The sequence below is a fragment of the Garra rufa genome, chromosome 11 (genome assembly GCF_049309525.1).
Source record: "Garra rufa chromosome 11, GarRuf1.0, whole genome shotgun sequence".
NCBI lineage: Eukaryota > Metazoa > Chordata > Actinopteri > Cypriniformes > Cyprinidae > Garra > Garra rufa.
Window position 1 is genome coordinate 7,877,558 of NC_133371.1, and position 22,930 is coordinate 7,900,487.

Sequence of the window (22,930 nt, forward strand, 5' to 3'; positions counted from 1 at the left end):
GGAAGTGAACTAATCCTTTAAGATACCAGCACAACGACACATTCAGATACAATTCCAGAAAATATTGAAATATTACTTTTTTTTTTGTCAATATCGCACACCCCTAGTTGTACATCAGTACAGTGTTTTTCAACCACCGTGCCGTGGAAAATTATTCAATTTCACCTAATTGGTCTAAAAGGTTTTTTGGAAACTAATAAGTTATCAGCTCTGTGTTCATACAAACAGGCCCAGGTTTCACACTGAGTAGGTAGAAATATGAAAGATCAAAAAACTGTTTTCATTGTGTTTATTTGATTCCTATTCAAGACACCTAAATAAGAATGATTGTATATTGTTAATTGCACTTTTATTTAAACGAAGAAGAAATATGAAAGATAAAATACTTTTTTCTTTGTGTTTATTTGATTCGTGTTCAAGACACTTCGATAAGAATGGCTGTATATTGTTAATATAGGCTACAGAGTTAAAACATTTTTACAGTTTCGATTGTTGGTGTGCCTTGTGATTTTTTTATTTTTTTTTTCAATTAAAAATGTACCTTGGCTCAAAAAAGGTTGAAAAACACTGCATCAGTAACAGTAATTTTAGTTTTAATTATTTTAGACAAATTCGATTTTTAATGTGTCTAGCCATTTACTGGTTCTCAGCTATCTAAAAATAATTCTTGGTTGATATTGTTCCAGATGTGAAGGTTCATCACTCTTACAGTCTTACAGATATGAATTCTGCCCTCCAAAGGCAAAGTGCAGTAACTACACGTTTGGTCAAAATTGAGTTAAGGCTTAAAATGGACTTTGTGACAACTGTTTAGTCTTGTGGCAAAGTCCCCTGGTTCAATTTTGTCCCGTTTTAGAGAAACGAGAGCGTCAACATGTTTGACTAGCTGGCGTCAAAACTTCAAAGGCATTTTTGTCAGTTTCAGTGTTGGCGTAGTTACTGCACTTTGCCTTTGGAGGGCAGCATTGATTGGCACTTTCTTTTTGAAATGAACTTGATTGGTTTGCGCCGTAGGTCCAGCATTACGGCTCAACGCACCAGGAGTGGAACGGCAACTACAGCCACCGCCGGCCCCAAGCGTTCATCCCACCCACGGTTCACGGACACACCTTCACGCTGCCTCACGGCAGTCCCACGCACAGCGGCCACCCTCCTCAGACGCACCTGAGCGTCCACCCTCACTCCCAGCCCGCTTTGCTGCCCTACCCTCCTTCAGGCCCCCTGGTGACAAACGCACCGATGGCCCACCTCTTGGCTTCACCCGGGGCCACGCGCAATCACGTGTTTCCGCCGGCTTACGGCCTGTCCCATCCGGCGGGACACCTCGTGCACCAGGTCACCGTGGGGCTCAACCGCCTCCTGCCCTCTCCGACCCTACACCCTCAAGGCCAATTCAAGCCTTTGTTTCCTCCGCACTCCTTCATCGCGTCGCCCGCCTACGCCGGCTTCCCTCTCAGTCCCACCAAACTGAACCAGTACCCCTACGTCTGAGCTCCCAAACCCTCCGGAAGCCACGGACGTAATGCCACCGAAGCCGTGGCGCGAGAAAGAAAGGAAGAGGTTTCTCCAAACCACACAGACTTGATTGAGTGCAATTAAAATGAGCTTTAAAAGAGGAAAAGTTAGCAAGTCGGTAAAGAAAGCGCACGGATAGAGTTTGGATAAATATGAAAAAACGTTTGCACATTTGATACATCACCTTAAGGATTCTCAGATCTGATTGGAGCGCTCCTCTGATGAATATCAACGACGGACGGTGTCCAAAATCACGTGATGGTCGACTTATTTTTATACATTGCCTTTACCTTGTATACGACACACGTCTGTTTGTACAAACGGCCCGGTATGTTGTTCACGACGGAGAAAATGTGTTTTCCTGCGTTCCAAGTGTTTGTACTTTCTGTGTCGTTCGGGACGGAGTCGTCGGTCAGGCGCTGCATGTGTTGCATGATGTTGATCGGAGAGAAGGCCGTAGGGCCAGAGGCTCGCTGCATCGTCGTCCCCAGCCATAGTGCCTTATATATCGGCAGTCGTTTGTGTTCTACTACACCATCTCCTCTCTCTCTCTGTCGTCTGTCTGTCTGTCTGTCTGTCTGTGTATATACACCACGTGTTTGTGTCCTGGACTGCAGCACTTGCAATTCTAATCAGTCCGTGCGTTGCGTTCTTTGTGTGCGTGTACATGTATTACGTAAATACACACTGGTGTATTATTTCATGCATAGATAGGCATCGATGTACTGCATTGCACAAAGCGCAGTGCTTATTTTTGGATCCAATGTATATTTGAGATGTAGTGAGTTCTTTTTTTTCGTTACTTCATCGGAAGACGGCTGCTTTTGCTGCTGCAGACGCTCGCTGTTGGATTTGTTCTTACTCTCATTGTTTTCTTATTCTAAATAGTTGCGTAGAGAATACGGTGGATTTCTGCTCTACAAAACCAACAGTATTCGTACTGTTTAGTCAAACTGCAATACAATCTGTAGAGTTTGGTTTTCTTTTGGTCTGTGTATTTAGTTGTTGGGGTTTGTGTGTGTTTGTGTTTGCTGTGGTGGGCATGGCTTCGACTAGATGAAGACACAAATGCAAATCTCGGTCTTTGATTCAGGGTCATGGATTCATCTTAGCCTGAGCAGACCATGCAGTATTTGATGTATAGACACATATGAGTATATCTATAATAGAGCTAGTTTACTTAGTGCTGAAGCTTGACACGGTGTGTTTAAGGTGTGCAATTCTCATTTATGCATGTGTGAATCGATTCCTTTTTTCTTAATTATATCATATGTTGAAAGCTTGTTGGTGTCAGCTGTATTTTATACATTCCGTCAGGGAGAAATATATATTGTGCGTGCATATATATATATATATATATATATATATGCAGTGTGCATTTGTTTTCAGTTTGTTCTGCTTGGTTTGTGTGTTTTTTGCCTCAAATGAAGTTGCTTGTGCATCACCAAAGACTGTAATCTGAAGGCTCTGTTCCAAACCTAGTGCTCTGCTTACGCAGGTGATATTTCAAGGAAAAAAAATCATCTCCTGTGATTGGCTACAACATTGGAAAAATTGTTCCACTTGCATCACATGCTCACTGCCAAAAAATGCTTTTCTTACTTGGATTATTTGTCTTGTTTCCAGCCACAACATCTAAAAGATCTTAAATCAAGAAGGATTTTCTAAACAAGGGAAAATTGTCCTGTTTAAAAAAAAAAAAAAAAAAACAAGTCAAAATTAAGTGCATTTTTGCATGAAACACTCTTAAGAACAATACTCTTGTTTTCTTTCTGAAATGAGATTTTCATGCTTACCCCATTGGCCGGTTATTTAGCTTGTTCTAAGCAAAAACGCACTTAATTTTGACTTGATTTTTCTGAAAATCAGAAAATAATTTGTACTCGTCTAGAAAATCCTTCTTGATTTAAGAATATTTAGCCATATTGGCTGGAAACAAGACAAAAAATCTTTGTTGTATTCTGGTCAATCATGTTTGCAGATCATGTGTAAAGGAAATCCTACCTGTTGTAAAACTTTGTTGTTGTTATAAAGTAACAGCTGTTTTCTGTACGCCAGATTAGACAGAATCACATGCATCCTTTACAGAAATGGTTGTTCCAGAATGCATGGCTCAGTAAGTACACCTGTTCAGTGTTGGGGAAAGTTACTTTTAAAAGTAATGCATTACAATATTGAGTTACTCCCTAAAAAAGTAACTAATTACGTTACTTTGTTACTTTTTATGGAAAGTAATGTGTTCCGTTAGTTTTGCGTTACTTTTTAAATCTGGGCAGGGCTTGCTTGTTTGTTTTTAATATAAAAAGTTGTATTTTTGTCAAATGTAAAAGCCTTTTCACACCAATAGCCTCAGGTTTAGAGAAAAGTAAATTGACGTCTGTACAGTAGACCGCAGAAGAACAAATGTCAACTCTTCAGCAATAAAAAAAAAAAAAAAGGAAAACAAATGTTAGATTATCTGGAGTAATTTCTGCTTATTAGTATGGATGAATTGGATCATCGAAGGTCGGCAGCAAAGACATCGGTTAATAAAATGGGATTAAATACATAAAGGGTATTTGTATTATTTAACATTTAATTATTGCAGGTTTGTGTTGAATTTCAGTGTTTTTATTCATTTTGAAGAACACTGGATCTGTTTTTTAGTGAGTGAGATGAATTAATGCATGTTCACATTTATTCTAGAACTAAAGTAACATCTTACTCACAGTTTCCCTCAACATGGGGACAGGAGAGCTTTTCATCAATAAATGAGGGAAAAGAAACTGGCGTCGCTTATTTAAAAAAGTAACTCAGATATTTTCTTGTCAATTAAAAAGTAATGCGTTACTTACTATTACGTAACTTGCGTTACCCCCAACACTGCACCTGTTATATCAGTTAAACATTGATTTTATAACATCAAACTCTTTTGGAATCAGCCGCAGACTGAGCTCTTGCTGTCTGTGACGTAGACGTCTGCTTATAAAGGCAGTCGACTGCGAAGGCAGCTCTTTAGGTTTTGGAACAGAGCAAAGTAGCTACTCTCTCTGCATAGACCTCACGTATACTGTAGTAATTATAGTCATGGGGTAAACTTTCATAAAGTGTATTTAAAAAAATGGCTGAGGTTATGTTTAGCTTTTTGAACAAGTACGAAGTCGTATCATCTATCTTGAATGTATCATAGACAAGCTGCTATTTATGGATTGCCACTTCAGATAGCTGTGAAATTAGACTAGACTAGTTCATATCTGCATTGGTTTATTTCTATGGGTCTCTCTGATTGCCTAAACTAGAAGTGGATTTTGATTTTCAAGTAAACGTTTGGCTTCAATGTTTGGAGTGTCATTGTAACTACTGTATTGCTGATATGGGACATTTTAGACTTTGTTTTCTTCTTTTCAGATCAGTATTGTATCTACATAACCGTTCTGGCTCATCACTGCATATTAATGGATGTATTTGTGTAACTTAATTTTTTTGTATGTTTACCCGTCGATCTGTTTTTGACTTGTAATAGCTTGCAGGATTGATTTAACTTTATCCAAATGATACTCTGCTGTGTTTCGGAAATGCATCAGTATTTTTCTTAAGGTTTATTTTTTTTAATATGATAATCAACCCCATAACCTCATGCCGCTGAGCACTTATTAAACCGCTAACCACATACCCATGCTTCGATATGAGAGTACAGTGATTTAAATGCATTTAGTGTCCAACTGGATTGTGATTTGATTAATGTTTGTCATTTGAAGACATGTTCGATCACTGCTGTGTTCTATTTATGTTCGGTCATGTTGTTGTTTTCTTTTTCTTTCCTCGTGAACAGTGTGAGCAACACTGTGTGTGCCTTGATTGAGATATTGGTAATGACACGTTCACTTTGCAAAAACAAGTATTCAGCTCATCCACTGACCAGACCAAATATAACAAACTACAAACAGTATATCTTTCCATTCCGGGGATCCAAATAGTCGTGTACACGTTCACCCTCTGCTTGTGTTCGGCTCGAATTGACCAGGAAAAGATTTTCTTTTTCCTGTAAATACTAGTTAACATTATCGCATTGGACTCAAACTTACTGACTTTGTTCACACAGGGTAGAAGTACTTTTTTAACACTTGTGGTGTTCCCGGGTCAAAAATGACCGGACTCCAAGCAACTGCTTCTAAATCTCTCATTATGCTATATTATCACAAATATTGGCTTCAGTCTTTTTGTCAACTTGTTTTCTCTCATTTAGGACTGGTTTTGTGTTTCTATTTGCATCTGATTAATCGTAAGCCTCATTTATCTGAGAATAGGTACCTCATTTTTTGAATGAGAAAATGATTTTTATGAATAATATTCACAATATTAAACAAACAAAAAAAAAATATTTGCTCTGTTTTTCACACTAGTGTCCTTTACTGTTTAATCTGGAAGTTCTCCCCTAAATGCTTTTATTTTTTACAAAATTGCAAAAAGTCACACTTGTGGTGTTCCCGGGTCAAAAATGACCCAACTCCAAACTATTTCTTATAAAACTCTCATTATGCTATATTATCACCAAATATTAGATTAATTCTTTTGTCAACTTGTTTTCTTTCATTTAGGACTGGTTTTGTGTTTCTGTTTGCATCTGATTAATCGTAGGCCTCATTTATCTGAGAATAGGCACCTCATTTTTTGAGTGAAAAAATAATTTTTATGAATAATATTCACAATATCAAACAAAAATATAAATATTTGCTGTTTTTCACACTAGTGTGCTTTAATGTTTAATCTGGAAGTTTGCTCTTAAATGCTTTTATTTTGTACAAAACTGCAAAAAGTCACACTTGTGGTGTTCCTGGGTCAAAAATGACCGGATTCCAAACAGGCGCTTCTAAATCTCTCATTACGCTATATTATCACCAAATATTGGATTCATTCTTTTTGTCAACATGTTTTCTTTGATTTAGAAACTAAACGTCCTGATTAAACATTGAAGCACACTAGTCTGCAAATTTTCATCATTTTTTTTACCTCATATTCTGAAAAATATTCATTAAAGATACTTTTTTTTCTCACAAAATGAGATGCCTGCTTTTGGATAAATGAGGTTTATGATTTAATCAGATGCAAATCGAAACACAAAACCAGTCCTAAATCAAAGAAAACAAGATGATAAAAAGATTGAGTCTAATATCTGGTGATAATATAGCGTAATGAGAGATTTATAAGCAGTTGTTTGGAACACCACAAGTGTGACTTTTTGCAATTTTGCACAAAATAAAAGCATTTAAAAGCAAACTTCCTGATTTAAGCAACAAGGTACTTGAGGCAGTGCTGTATCGTGAATAAATCACGGCTGAAGGGCGTTGTTAGGTACGACGCGAAGCGGAGTGCCTGCAACCCCTTCAGCCGTGATTTATTCATGATACAGCACTGCCTCAAGTACCTTATTGCTTTTATAAAACGGTTACCACACAATAAAAATATTAAAATCAAAAATATATATTAATTTATATATATTAAGTTGTATGTTTTCATAAAGTAAAATCATTAACTGCCTTCCGCTGTAAAAAGTAGTCCCTAACTGCTGCAGCTGTGTTTACGTTGCTAAGGGTGGTTGCTAAGGGGGTTCAATGATACACAAAACCGTTGAGTGAAGCGGTCGTAGCAGTGCTGTATCATGAATACGACACAGCTGCTGACCAATCAGAATTGAGGAATGGAACTAACCGTTTTATAAATAAACATTAAAGCACACTAGTTTGAGAAAAACTGCGAATGTTTATTTTTTTTGTTTAATATTGTGAATATTATTTATAAAAGATTTTTTTTCACTCAAAAAATGAGGTGCCTACTCTGAGATAAATGAGGCTTATAGTTAATCAGATGCAAATAGAAACACAAAACCAGTCCTAAATGGAAGAAAACAAGTTGACAAAAGATTGAATCCAATATTTGGTGATAATCCAGCATAATGAGAGATTTAGAAGCAGTTGTTTAGAGTCTTTTGAGCAGGAACATCAATGGTGTGACAGGAATCTGAACACAACCAGAGGGTTAAAGAGAAAAATCAAAGATTTAGATTTAATCACTAATATATGTCTAGTTAATCTTAACTAGCTTTTTTAACACCACAAATTGTAATTCCAGTCTTTGCAAGAAGAATGTAATCTATTGCCCAGTGCATGTTTGGATCCCTGAGGAATGGCATTCACCAGCATTTAGCCTGAACACATCCAGTGTCAATATAGACAAGACTGTACTCAACACTTTCGATATTTATTGTATGTTCATATTTAAACCAATCTAAATGGATATGGATGATTTCTGTTCAACTCTTTTCTATTAACAGCATTCAATAAACATTAATGCCACCGTTTTAACGACATTCAATGCTTTTATGCATTTTCATTATTATTTTGAAAGTATTGTAATGAATTATTTCACCTAAATTATTTACCATTCATCCTGCTTTTAGTTTTCAAATCTGTGTATACAAGTTCCATGGGTTTTAGCATCTTTTACAATCTGTCAAAGAAGTTATTTCACACTGCAAGTTCTAGATTTCAATGATTTGGTTCATTAAGAGTTGATCGAATCTTCACTGTTTTGATATTTGTAGACTTTCGTGGCTTTCTGTTGAGCGTTTGGTTTGGTTTGCTTCTATGATTTGATGCTACACTAGTTTGTCACGTAGCACTTGCCCTGTGCAATATTTAACGGTATGAGGACTGGGGAACTGTAACCCTTTGGATATAATGTCTTTACAGAGTGTCATTGATGTTTCCTCTCTAGTTCTCAGTGAATAAACATGTGACCAAGCCTTCTCTACTTAGTCACATTCAACTCAATTTCCAGGTGACTTTTGGTGAGTGAATATGAATTCATGGTGTTTTATTGTCACGATTCACTTTGAATACAGAAGAAAAATAAAAACAGGAAAAAACTATATATATATTGTTGCAACCCTTTCTAATTTTATTGCTTACAGAACCACATTATGGCAGGTATCTTGGCAGTTACTGCCCTCCAAAGGCAAAGCACAGTAACTACACATTTGGTCAAAATTGAGATGAGGCTTAAAATGGACTTTGTGTCAACTGTTTTGTCTCGTGGCAAAGTCTCCTGGTTCAATTTTGTTTGAATAGCTGTCAAAAAACTGTTAAGGCGTTTTTCTCAGTTTCAGTGTTCGAGTAGTTACTGCACTTTGCCTTTGGAGGGCAGAGTACATAACATGAAATGTTCATCTTTCAAAATAATTTGCTTTTTTTTTTCCATAATCTTCTTTCTTTCTTTTGAATTTAAGAAATTAAGATTTTTCATTTGTTTATGGTAAATATATAAATAATTTGCATGCTTATCAAGGCGTTTATATTGTGAAATATTACCATTTAACTTGATTTTTTTTTATTTTACTTTTTCATTCTAATATACTGATTTGTTGCTTACGTTTATTGGTTTAGTAGATGCTTTGATCCAAAGTGACTTACACATAAGGACAATAGAAGTCATTTTTAATTCTTTATATACTGTTTTATATTTATACTATTTTACACTACTATTCAATTTGTGTGTTTGTGTATAAAAAAGGAAGTTTTTTTTTCCATCAAAGATGCTTTACATTTATAAAGACGAGTAATATGTGACACTGGACCACAAAACCATCATAAGTGTCAGTTTTTCAAAATTGAGATGTGTATATATAATCTGAAAGATGGATAAATAAGATTCCCATTGATGTATGGTTTGTTAGGATGGGACAATATTTGGTCAAGATACAACTATTTGAAAATCTGCAATCTGAGGGTGCAAAAAAAACTAAATATTGAGAAAATCGCCTTTAAAGTTGTTCAAATGAAGTTCTTAGCAATGCATATTACTAATCAAAAATTAAGTTTGATATATTTACGGTAGGAAATGTACAAAAATCTTCATGGAACATGATCTTTACTTAATATCCCTAATGATTTTTGGCATAAAAATTTATCATTTTGACCCATACAGTGTACTTTTGGCTATTGCTACAAATATACCTGTATGTTTTGTGGTCCAGGGTCATGTATTACAAAGGATTTCTGTTTCTAAATACTGTTCGTTGAACTTTATCAAAGAATCCTGAGAAAAGTATCATGGTTTCCACATAAATATTAAGCAACAAAACCGGTTTTCAATGTTGAAAATATTAACTGTTGTTATTATTCACCACCAATAATTATTGATAATAAGTATCAGATCAGTATGTTAGAACATTTTGTTGAAGGATGTGAAGACTGGAATAATGACTGCTGAAAATCCATCTCAACTATCAGAGGAGTAAATGACATTTATATATTATATATTAAATAAAATCATCAGCGGGTGCAGCAGGTAACACTTCATAATAACTTTCATTAATAAATCATTAACAAACATTATATAATGCTTAACTAACCTTTATTTAATATATATTCACATATCTAGAAATACGAGATAATGTGCTTGTTGATGTTAACTAATGAACTTTTGAAACATTACCAAATGATTACCAACATTACCAACAGATCATTATTTAATGTAAATAGAAATGCTTACAAATGTCAACAAACTTTCAATTCATATGATCATTTTTTTTCAAACAATTTTGACATGGTTTACAATGATTAAAACATTATGTTTTATAGATCATTAGTTGTCATTAAACTGTGTTTTAAAAATGATGAGTTAAACTGAAATGATACAACGATTACAAGTTTATTTGTTAAATTACTTTTGAATGCTTACAAAATTTCAGTTCACATATTAGCTAATGCTCATTTTTACATTCACAAATGTTTTGGAAATATAGCTTTAATTTAGCCTGGCTATCGCCAGACCACGTTATGACTTCGTCATGATTCGTGGTCTGGGAACCACATGTTCATTTTCTCGTATTTGAGGCGTGGTTTACGAATGCCCAGAGCCGTTTATTGGGCGATACGAATGTCTATCAAAAGCGCCTGTGCGTAGCTCATAGCCAATCGTTTCAATTATACCGGATGACGTATGTAGAGCGAACGCCAAAAGTTGCTCTTTTTTCAAAATAAACTTGCGTTCTAAACTACTTAGAACATACAGTGTCTACACCGGACGCGACAGTTGCCGCGCCGCAACAGCTAAAGTCTGTCTACACTGGACGCGACAAGGCGACCGTTGCAAATCATTTAAACTTTGTGTGAGCACGTCATAAATAGAACGCGGCAGCAGATTACTGTCGGGCCGCGTCGCGTCGCGCCGCATTCAGTGTAGACAGCATAGGTTCTAATGTCATTTGTCGCGTCTGGTCACGCCGCTCGCGTCCGGTGTAGACACGAAAGATAACTTCGCGTCTGCTGCCATGCTGGATCCATAGTAACAAACTGCTTCGATGAGTCGCATAGAATACGTCATCGTCTTGCTGCTCCCTCCCCGTTCTGTGATTGGTTCCCTATCTTAGGTGAAAATTAGGTCCATGGTTTCCAGACTGACTAGCAGCGTGAATAAAATCGCGCTGCGCAAGGCAGGATGGGGAAACCCAGGCTAGCTTTAATTAGTCATTTTAAGCAGTTCACAAATATTCATGTTAACATTCATTAACTCATCATCACAGTTGGTAAAGATCAGATATTAGGTCTTTGTTGTGAAGATTTTTTTCAATTTGCACATCTTAAATTATTTATTAATCATTTATTAATGTTTTTGCAGTACCAATCTAAAGTTGAGACTATTCATAATTTGTAAATGTTTGTAAACTTTTTTTTTTGTATCTTTATTGCACTGGACATTTATCTACTGTAACAGCGTTTGTGTAAAGGGTGGTTCGTTCAGTTCATCTGAATGTTTGGTAAACACATAACACATTGTAATTTGGGTGCAAAACATGATTTTATGACCTCAACGCTTATAAGTATACTATTTTGTATCATTAAACAGAATATTCCTTGAATCACACATCAACAGGAGAAAAAATTGAATTTTCAAGAAAATACTTAATTTTTCATTTATCAAAATAATGACATATAAACATTAATTTAATGACATGTAAGAATTTTAATTTACATAAAATGTTAATAATTAGGTCATGTTTAATACATTTATTAGTAAACATTACACACACAATTTCACGTTTCTAGATATGTGGATATACAGTCAAGCCTGAAATTATTCATACCCCTGGCAAATTCTGACTTAAAGTTACTTTAATTCAACCAGCAAGTTTTTTGTTTTGTTTTTTGGACTGGAAATGACACAGACTTCTCCCAAAAAATGATAAGATGATGTACAAGAGGCATCATTGTTGAGAAAAAAAAAAAAAAATTCTCAGCTTTTATTTACATTTGAACAAAAAGTGGCATGTCAAACAAAAATGATTCATACCCTTCTCAATAATCAATAGAAAAGCCTTTATTGGCTATTACAGCAATCAAACGCTTCCTATAATTGCTGAGCAGCTTTCTGCATGTCTCCACTGGTATTTTTGCCCATTCATCTTTAGTGATGAGCTCCAACTCTTTCAGGTTGGAGGGTCTCCTCACCATCAGCCTGATCTTTAGCTCCTCCACAGATTCTCAAATGGATTTAAGTCAGGACTCTGGCTGGGCCACTGCAAAACGTTCATGTCTTTGTCTGCTAACCATTTCTTCACCACTTCTGCTGTGTGTTTTGGGTCGTTGTTGTGCTGAAATGTCCACTGGTGCCCAAGGGCAAGTTTCTCTGCAGACTGCCTGATGTTGTTGTTGAGAATTTTGATGTATTGCTCCTTTTTCATGGTGCCGTTTACTGTGATTAGGTTCCCTGCTCCACCGGCTGAAAAACACCCACAAAACATCAGGTTCCCAGCACCATGTTTGACAGCGGGGATGGTGTTCTTAGGGTTGAAGACTTCTTCTTTTTTACGGAAAATGAAGGCTACATCATTGTGGCCAGCAATTAAATTTTAGTTTGATCTAACCATAAAACAGAAGACCAGAAGTCGTCTTCTTTGTCCAGATGAGCATTTGCAAAGGCCTTATCTGGAGAAGTGGTGTCCTCTTGGTCTGCGTCTGTGGATCCCAGTGGTGTGCAGTGTCTGTTGGACTGTCTGCCTTGAGATGTTCCTCCAGCAGAGCCCAGATTCATCAGGATGGCCTTGGTGGTGATCCTTGATCTTTTCTACCTCTCTCACTATCCTCCTGGCCAGCACAGGTGTCACTTTAGGCTTCCGACCACGTCCTCTGAGACTTTTTCACAGTGTGGAACGTCTTGTATTTTTTAATAATATGTTGCACTGTAGCCACTGGAACTTCAAATCATTTAGAGATGGTCTTATAGCCCTTTCCTGATTGTGAGCAGCTCAATGTACAGCCGCAGGTCCTCAGCTCCTTTGTCTTAGACATGACTGTCCACAAACCAACAGCAGAGAGCTTCTGTTTTTCACCTGTTGAGTTGATTAAAACAGCTGTTCCCAATGAATCAGGGTCATTAGGATGCTTTAGAACAGCTTGGACTATTTGGAATGGTACAGAACTTTGGATTTTCCCATAGACTGTGACAGTTTGCAAAGGGTATGAATAATTTTGGACATGCCACTTTTTGTTCAAATGTAAATAAAAGCTGAGAAATATTTTTTTTCCACAATGATGCCTCTGGCCTGTGTTATTTCTGGTCAAAAATTGCTGGTTGAATAAAAGTAACTTTAAGTAAGAATTTGCCATGGTCTTGACTGTATATATTAACCTGTTTAATCCCAATTTTTTTTTCACAGACATGAAAATATCTAAATCATGTGTCATTAGTAACCCTTTAAAATAATCAATTATTTTTGGATTTTTTTTTTTTTTTTGGAAAAGTGTGTACAAAATAGTTTTATAGTTGGTGGGATAATGTGTATACCGAATTAACATACTTCTGCAGTCATAAAATTGGTAATATATCTTAGCCCAGCTATTTTAAACAGTTTAATCACATTCTAGGCTTAGCTACTATTATGCATAAAACCCTTATACAAAAGACAAAAAAATATAATCAACGTATTTGAAAATTGTTACTTTATTGTAACATATGTCATCAAATTGTTATATTAGTGCTAGCAGTGTTGCAACATCAATATTGTAACTTGTTTGAAATATTTGAACTTTTGATTTAGTGCAATATTTTGTCATTGTAACATTTGAGGTCAATCTTCTCTAACAACTGCACTGGGTTTCTATTGTAAACCTAAGTTGACTGTTATCCCACCACTCACTGTAATCTGAATATATGTGACTTTATATATTAATACTAGACACCTTAGAGATAATGTGTACCAAAAAATCTTAGTTATATATTTATGTTAACATACTTTAGCCTTAAGTTTTGCTTTTATGCAACCATCATTGTCTCATGGTACAAACAGGAAATAAACTGCTCTGGTCATGTGACAATTTGCACTAATCATGTGAAACTGCACATTCTTAACTGAGACCCTTTATTTGTTCTATATTTGCAGGAAGTGCATTAAAACACCAGTCAGTAAAGTGTTTAGAGCTTTTAAAATAAAATGGGATCTGTTAAGCATTACATCATGTTTAATGCTTTATTAATGCAAGTTATTATAAATTGTTACCAGAACGGGAACAAAGCAGCATTTGCAGAGTATTTTCTGTGTGTTTGTTTTTGTTAGAAAACTGTGTCAGTAATCAGTAATATTCAGTATTGACCACTAGAGCATGCACATGGCACAAATCTACAGCTTCCCTGCACTCGAGCACTTTTTCACAAGACAGCTTCACTGAACAACAGACAAAGAATTGCATGCATCCTCTCCAACATGATGAGCGGTAAGGAGCAGTGCGAGGCAGAGATGCAGCCCCCTGCGCCGCAGTGATGGAGGACTGTGGGCATTTACACGAATGCGGCTCTCCTCTGGCACTTGGAGCGGCGTGACCACCGCACGTCCCACTGACTCACGGATCTGAGCAGATGTCTGGTCCAGCACCGACACCGGCCCACCTCCTCTGCAAACACAAATGGCTGGTCGAGTAGAGGGAATCTGGACAGGTTTGCACGGATTGATCCGCAGCGTCCTGCGTTCCGGAGAGAGGAGGAGAGGATGCTCGTGCACGCAAGAGTCTGGAGGAATGAGGAGCACTAAACTCTCATCTTTAGCAATATTCATACTTCTATTGCACAGCGCGCAGGCTTCCGACGGTAAGGCGACATTTCTATATCTATATAACCTAGCTGGCGTCTTAAAATAGACTTTTCTCTCTCACCTGAGTATGTCCTGTTTGTGAGCTTCAGCTGGAGTCAAGCTTGAGCCTTGAGCTTGCACCTTTGCTAATGCCACATGCATTGCAAGTCTAATACATCAAATCAAACTTTTACACCATTACAGCTTTTATTTTTTGGTATTTGGGTTATCCACCTCAGTATTTTCAGAGAACCCATAGGCCTGTATTCATATTTTGATACATTTGAGTTTGCACTGTTGCATTGCATGTGTCAATTATGCAAAAAAAAAAAAAAAAAAAAAAAAAAAGAATATACACTACTTTGCCTTGACTTGTGGACAGTGTGTGTGTGTGATGTGATGAAGTGCACGTGAGTCCAGCAGTAACGCAGTGAAGTGTGTAGGCGCGCGCTCATGGATACTGCAGCACTCTATTGTCTAAATAACACACCTAACACGCTTAAAGCACGTCTGCTTCCTCACGGAATAACTGCATGCCGTCACATGCATCATTTAACTGCATGAAATGGCAAACATCGCTGTCCCAAAGCGGCTAATCTAGGGACTAATGATTGGTTGAGCTCGCATTGCACTGTAGGCGTCATAAATCATCCGCTGCAAAGGAGCATTGAAACTGTCCACAGCAGCGCGCTCTGGGTTTAGATGCTGACTGAGGTTTGCTGCTCCTGAAAATGCTGGATGAGCATCTGCACAGATTCTGTTGAATGAAAGTGGACTGAATGTCTCCAGTGAATCATTGTGGAGAGCTCTGGCAATTTAATAATCTTCATTAATGCATGAATGTCAAAATTCAAATGTCAGAATTCAAAAATGAGTTCAAAGGAAAGTCTCAGTGTAACAGAAGAATAAATGTGTGTGTGTCCAGTTGAGAAGTGCAGGTTTGCTGTAAGTGGGTCACTGTGCTGACAGATACAGCAGTGTTTGACCTGCTTGAACATTTCTCCCAAACATTTATAGCATGTTGGTTGCTACAGGCTTTATTTTTGGGTCATAATTTGGTGTTGACACATAAATCGTGCTTCTCTTGACCTACATTGATTGAATCTATCAAACCTCTGCAGTGAATGGGTGCCGTCAGAATGAGCGTCCAAACAGCAGATAAACACATCACAATAGTCCACACCACTCCAGTCCATCACTTAACATCTTGAGAAGCAAAAAGCTGTGTGTTTTTAATAAACACATTTCTTATTTAGACATTTTTAATGTCAAACTGTTGCTTTTGAGTCCATAATATTGATTTCTCTACTGAAATAGACATCTCATGTGTGTGGTTTACCAGTGTTAGTTCAGTGGATAATACTTAAAACATTTCATCAGCCACTAGCCAGTCTGGATGATACAGATGCACAAAAGATGTTAGTCATTAATTAGTGAATATGTTTTATTTGATTTGAAATCAACATTTATTTATTTAATGTGCAGTTAGAAATAAGGTCTTGTTGAATAAATGACATTATTTAAGATGGCATTTCGTCACACCTAAGAAGCCTTATAGTTTACTGTGTTCAAGTGGTGCTCAGTCCTGCATTTACACATTCAACTTCCTGCAGAGTTTACTCTCCACCTGTGATAACACACCTGACTGTGATTGCTGTAGTTCAAGCCAAGAACCTTGATTAGCAGTTCTGGGTGAATTCAAAACTGATAACTGATGAAAAAAGATGGGTACATCGCAACATGCACCTGTCAAGTTTGAGATTTTGGGCTTTTTGGTTTTTCATAAAGTGATTTTTCAGACTAGTGGAAAGAAAATATCCAAAAAGACACTGTTAAGAGTATCTTTTATAGCACTTTATCTATTTGTGTCAATAGATTTCAATTACAATACAGATTTTTAATGTCTGTTTTCTTAAAATGAGTTTTTTCTCCTACACTGAGCCATAAATCTCCACTTCAGTAGCTCTTACACACACCACACTTTACATTTGTATTCCTGTTTTTACAGAGGGGTTTGTTCAGATATCATTTGCTTGATTTTATACATTTTATTCCCCTCAAAATTGTAAAAAATAAAATGTTTTTTAGTTAGTATATAGTTTATCTTTGTTTTGTTTTTTTAGAATTTCAGAATTATGACTTGACAAAATTAGATACACAAAATCCCGTCTAATATGTCAAAAAATGTAACAAGTTTGTGTACTAGAAATGTATGCAAATTAGTGCATATTTCATTAAATAATTGCTCATTTGCATATTTAAACCTAACATTTGAGAAACTTGTAATACAAAATATGTTTGCAGTTATCAATGAAATCAATCAACTGAGTAAGTGAGGTGATAACTATTAGTTGTTGTTTACCCTATTCACCTGCAGTGTCTGGCCTTAAGACTTAAGCTCATTGTGAAGTGATTAGTAATGTGGTAAATAGTTGTTATTTACAAAGCAAATTGGGAAAATAACATAAAAATGAATGGTTCCATCTTAGAGAAAGTTAATGAGGTATTGAACATATAAATGTCAAAGCTGGGACACATTATTAGTGTACATTAACAGATTAACATATAATAACCACATTGTTCTTGGGGTTCACTAACTAGCTAATTAATTAACTAACAAACAAACAGTTTGTATACACTGCACTTCACAGCCTGGGATGCAATAACTTTATTCATTTTTATAATACAATATGTGACCCTTGACCACAAAACCAGTCATAAGGGTCCATTTTTGGAAATTGAGATTTATGCATCATCTGAAATCATTTATGCATTATAAATAAGCTTAGGACAATATTTGGATATATACAGCTATTTGAAAATCTAGAATCTGAGGGTGCAAAAAAACTAAATACTGAGAAAATTGCCTTTAAAGTTGTCCAAATGAAGTTCTTAGCAATGCATATTACTAATCAAAAATTAAGTTTTTATATATTTACAGTGGGATATTTACAGAATATCTTCATGGAACATGATCTTTACTTATATATATATATATATATATATATATAATCCTAATGATTTTTGGCATAAAATGGATAATTCTGACCCATACAATGTATTGTTGGCTATTGCTACAAATATACCTGTGCTACTTAAGACTATATATTATATAGTGTAAAATCCAGTACAGGATTGCGCTACAGTGTGGTATTTTGCAATGGTTGGGTTTCCATACTTCCCTGTACATCATTATGTATGCTTCTGTAGTGCTTTAGTGCATTATGTGGAAAACTAGTTTTCTATTTGGTGTATTATGCTGTTGATTCTCTTAGGAAATATTGGGCATTACAGATGTTCATTTTTTTATTGGGTTTACTACTGTTTATTGAAAGAGTAAGAGTTTCAGAGCTGTAAATAACAGTACATTGCTAGACAACAATGAATGGATAGTTGTTCAAAAATGACAAATCTGTAATCATTTACTTGTCTTCATGTCATTCAAACCCATAAGACTTCCATTCATCTTCTGAACAAAAACAAACAAACAAAAACAATTATGTAATCAACATGCTCAGGCTTCAAAAAGTATATAAAATATATCATTACAGTGATCCTTAACCATGATATATATGATTTTAGCCAAAATGGAAAACGGAATTAGATGTTGTACTTCTATTCCAGTCGTGTTGTAAAGGGTTGAAGAAGTCCCAGATCATGCAGGACCAGGGTTGCACACAGCTAAAGGTTATAATTATATTGTAACATTATATATAGCATGGCCTGCTCTATATTCTGCATGGCAGACATGTCTGTTATTTGCTTATAATGATGTTCAGGTCTGAATCTGTGCTTCTGATTTATTGACTGATGTGATGTGTGACTCTTGGTAGTCTGTGCATATGTGGGGGATACTAGAATATCAAATAATGAATACTGGTGACAGATCAACTCAAAAGATCAACAAAACCTGTGAAGAATAATCAGACCCCAAAACAGAACAACTTTACCAAAAATATCAAAAGAAAAGAAATGTTCTCATATTTCATGCAAAAAAAACTTTTTAGTAGGTCTCGAGATTGATTTTTAGCCTGATGCTTTTGGTGTAAAAAGGCTTTTACATTTGCCAAAAATGTAACTTTTTATATTAAAAACAAACAAGCAAGGTCTGCCCAGATATAAAAAGTAATGCAAAAGAAACGTAACGCATTACTTTCCATAAAAGTAACTTTTTTAGGGAGTGACTCAATACTGTAATGCATTACTTTTAAAAGTAACTTTCCCCAACACTGATAATCAAGGACTGACAAACTATATATCATTGGAAAGGTCTAAGACTCCTAAATAGATATTTCACCTTTTTTTTCTGGTAACAAATTATGTAGGAACAGTAATAAATGAATTTATGACAAGAGTTTACTACGAGTCTATGACAAATCTACATCATCACAGGAGTTCTGACCTTTGTCACTAAAAGTCTTTATTTTTGTTGTCTTTTTCCCTATCACATGTTTTAGTAATCATCATAAGTTAAAATCTCAAGTGTCATATTACTAAATGTATTGTCTTTTAGAATTAAAACGTTTTATAATCTTGACAAAATACATATCACTGGAAAGGGGTCTCAAGGTGTCATATTTGGTGATAGACATACAATTGAGAGAGAAATTGATAGTTTTGTGACAGAATGCAAAAAAAAAATTTGTATTTTTAACGATTTTTTAAATATTTATTTTATATAAAATACATTTTTCTTTACAGTAAATTTGAACTTCCATAACTTTTTAATACATTCATTTTCTGAAGTGATTTCTAATGATCTTATGATTTAATTGATCAAATGATTTAACTGATCTGCTAATTGTCTTATTTGACTCCTATGAATTGATTCTTTTAATGAATCACAATGATTCAGACAGTGGAGTTCAATTCCAAATGACTCTTTTGGACCATCTGAAATCCTCTGAACTGCAGGATTTGATAATAACATCAAAATATGTTACTATTATTGCTGTGTTTAAAATTGAATCAATACCTATATACTTTGAAGTTTTTATAAACTTTAATGCAACTTTACAGTGCACACGCAGCAGTGGTGTTTGATAATGTTATTGACAGGTCGGCATATTTGAAATTGACTTTGTGTACTGAGTTTACTCACAAGTGCATTTGATAAATTACAGAAAACAGTTACTTTACTTCAAATGCATGAGAATGCACAACAAACCACTGAGACGGACCTCATCATTTGAGCTCAGTGAGAGCACTGCTATCAAAGATCCGCATTTCTAGACTGATGTTCATCTCATAAGTCCCTGTATTCTTCTGAATTGTCAAATCTCTCCACAGACAGTTAAACAGCAGGCTGTCTCTGGAGCCGCTGCAAGGGTAGATCAGCTCACAAACGTTTATCTTTCCCAGGACGTTTGTGTAACCCTGAAGTGCTGATGTACAATCCCCCTCATACAGTTCCAACTTTGCCCTTTTACCTAATGGATATAAATGGACAGAATCAGCAACACTGAACAGCAGCAGAAGTGATCTGCATCTGTGTTATTGTAATGGGGGACTGCTGCACATCAGTTGTGGCTGAATGGGGCAGAGATCGAAATCGCTATTAAAAGACTAGTCAATCACAATTACTGATAAACTGATATATCAGGCAGACAGATTTGTCTGATGTTTGGCCATCTTGACATTATCAGCACTGGAAAAAAAAAAAAATAATCTGTAACAAAAAAACGGTAGCTGTGGTTGCCGGAATTTTACCGTAAAACAATCTGGTTTCAAGTTTTATGGTTTTTAATTTAAATTTAAATTTACACTTAAATACTGTAATTTCATTAAGGATATAATGTTAACGTACCATACTATTGAAGTAATAAAATCAGTTTTTTTTTTACCTTTGTAATACACTGATAACCAGCAAAAGCAGGTAGTGATGAGAAAGTCACATGATGAACCAAAGCCCATCACAAGCAGCGTTTAAATACTAACACACACTGTGTGCATAATTATTAGCCACGTTGATATTGCAGTCATATTTTTTTTCCAAGAACATTTGACCAATTCCAAACCACATCAATCCTAATAACTACTATTCATTTTGTATTTAATCATTTGTAAGTGATATATAATTGTCCATGAAGGCTGGAAGTGAAACACTCCTTATATTCACGTGTGCAGAATTATTAGGCACATTTTCTTTTACAGATAACATGAGCCAAAAAGAGATTTAACTCAGACTGAAAAGTCAAAAACTATTAAATGCCCATGAGAAGGATGCAATACTAATACAATACTGGAATTTGCAAAGTTAAGGCATGACCATTGGACAGAGAAAAGGAGAAAAGATGCATGTTAATTGCAAAAAAAGTAAGAATTAATGTTAAGAATTAGATATGAAACCATCAGGATCCATTTAGTCTCCAGAACTGCAACCGACCTGGAGTCTCCAGAAGTGCAATGTGTCAGCTTCTCAGAGACTTTGCTTGGGCAAAAAATCATAAAAAATTACCCTTAATTATTAAAAAATAACATTCTGAAATGTTGTGAAATATATAAAGACAGTTTTTTTTTATAGGCTTTATAGACAGATGAGTTGAGACCAGCACCACATCCTCTTGTAGCACTCTTTTAAACATATATTTCCCAGAATCTGGCAGTAGGTTTTGGGAGTTCAGTTTTAGTCCATCTCCTATCCTGAAATGTCTGTCTTGCAGAGATGGACCAAAATGAACTCTTAAAACTTGCTGCCAGATTCTGGGAAATATATGTTTAAAAGAGTGCTACAAGAGGATGTGGTGCTGGTCTCAACTCATCTGTCTATAAAGCCTATAAAAAAAGGTCTTTATATATTTCACAACATTTCAGAATGTTATTCTTAATAATTAAGGGTCAGTTATTTCAATATGTTCAATATAATTCATCAGAATTATATCAGCAAAAATTATTATTTTAATGAACTATTTGTTTTAATTGGCCACGGCTTGCAATCTATTAGGACTGTCGTACAATTTACATTTCATTTACATGTAAATTAAATGAAAAGTGTACATTTCAGCATTAAATTCAGCAGTGCACATTAAAATCAATCACACATGGCGTTTAGATGAATTTTTTCGGTGCGCACACTCACTGGCTGAATTCTGATTTAATTTCTGTATAAACATGACACCCATATCTGATACCTGCTCAAAGATACAGGTTTATGAAAGGTATATTTATTAGATATTCTATATTTAGCCTTAACCTGGAGTTGGTTCACCCTACACCTATGAACCAGATTCAGGCTTCTTCCTCTTTCAACAAAAGTTGTTTTTGCAAACGTTCCATTGCACTAAACAATCTGCAGTCAACTGCTCCGAACAAACATATAATTCTATGATACAATCTGGGACAGCATTCAAAATAAACCATCCACTTGTTCCTGCCTCTGAGAACCTTCTGAAGCCTGAACAGACTCTAGTATGCTATTTAACCCCTTGACTGTCATCCCCATTTCTGAAAATTCATGACAATATCCACTATCCAGACTTAAAATATTATAATTCATGAATGCTTTTGAATACAGACCTAAGGTTGGTCTTTTTTAAAAGAAGCTGCATAGCAGATCATTTAAATCATTTGTTCAATTAAATCATTAGATCATTAGAAATCACTTAATAAAATGAAATATTAAAACGTAATAGAAGTTCAAATTCACTGTAAAGAAAAATTATTTTATATAAAATAAATATTTTAAAAATAGTTAAAAATACAAAATTGTTATAAAATTAAAACCATATGTCTACATAAGTTATGATCCAAACTTGAAGTTGATATAAAAAATTGGTGTTCTGTTTTGATTCTAAAAGACAATACATTTAGTAATATGACACTCTGCTAAAAGATGAATCTTGAGATTTTAACTTATGATGATTACTGAAACATGTGATGGGAAAAAGACAACGGAATAAAGACTTTTAGTGACAAAGGTCAGAACTCCTGTGATGATGTAGATTTGTCAATGACTCGTAGTGCACTCTTGCCATATATTCAATACTGGCGTTACTTATTTGAAAAAGTAATATTTTAATCAATTAAAAAGTAGTTACTTGGAAAAAGTATTATTATTACATAACTTGCGTTACTTATAATGCATTACACCTGTTGATTACATTAGGATTTAATTGTAAAATAGTGAAGTAAACTTAGGTGTCCCGTAAATGGGACGGTGACAGTTTAGAGGTTAAAATGGACAAATAAAACATTTTCTTTTAGTTTTTTTAACTGTTGGGAGTAGCTAAAGCTCATGGAGTATGTCAGAAACTGAACGTCATGGAAACGATCTTTTTTAAAGATGTTGATATATTTGTCTGTGCTTTTATTTAT

General features: G+C 35.3%; 2 protein-coding genes across 4 annotated transcripts in view; both read left to right on the forward strand.

Annotated features, from left to right (window-relative positions):
* hipk3b (homeodomain interacting protein kinase 3b) overlaps positions 1-8,424 on the forward strand; it is an 82,844-nt gene extending 74,420 nt beyond the window's left edge. The window contains exon 16 of the mRNA XM_073849975.1: positions 1,015-8,424. Within this exon, the coding sequence (XP_073706076.1) occupies positions 1,015-1,491 (477 nt within the window). The 3' untranslated portion in view covers positions 1,492-8,424. The remainder of the gene's footprint in view (positions 1-1,014) is intronic.
* Positions 8,425-14,233: 5,809 nt separating this feature from the next.
* The window catches only part of kiaa1549lb (KIAA1549-like b), a 68,815-nt gene continuing 60,118 nt past the window's right edge, over positions 14,234-22,930 (forward strand). For all 3 annotated transcript variants that reach the window (XM_073850963.1, XM_073850964.1, XM_073850965.1), the window contains exon 1: positions 14,234-14,634. In XM_073850963.1, the coding sequence (XP_073707064.1) occupies positions 14,454-14,634 (181 nt within the window). In that variant the 5' untranslated portion in view covers positions 14,234-14,453. The remainder of the gene's footprint in view (positions 14,635-22,930) is intronic.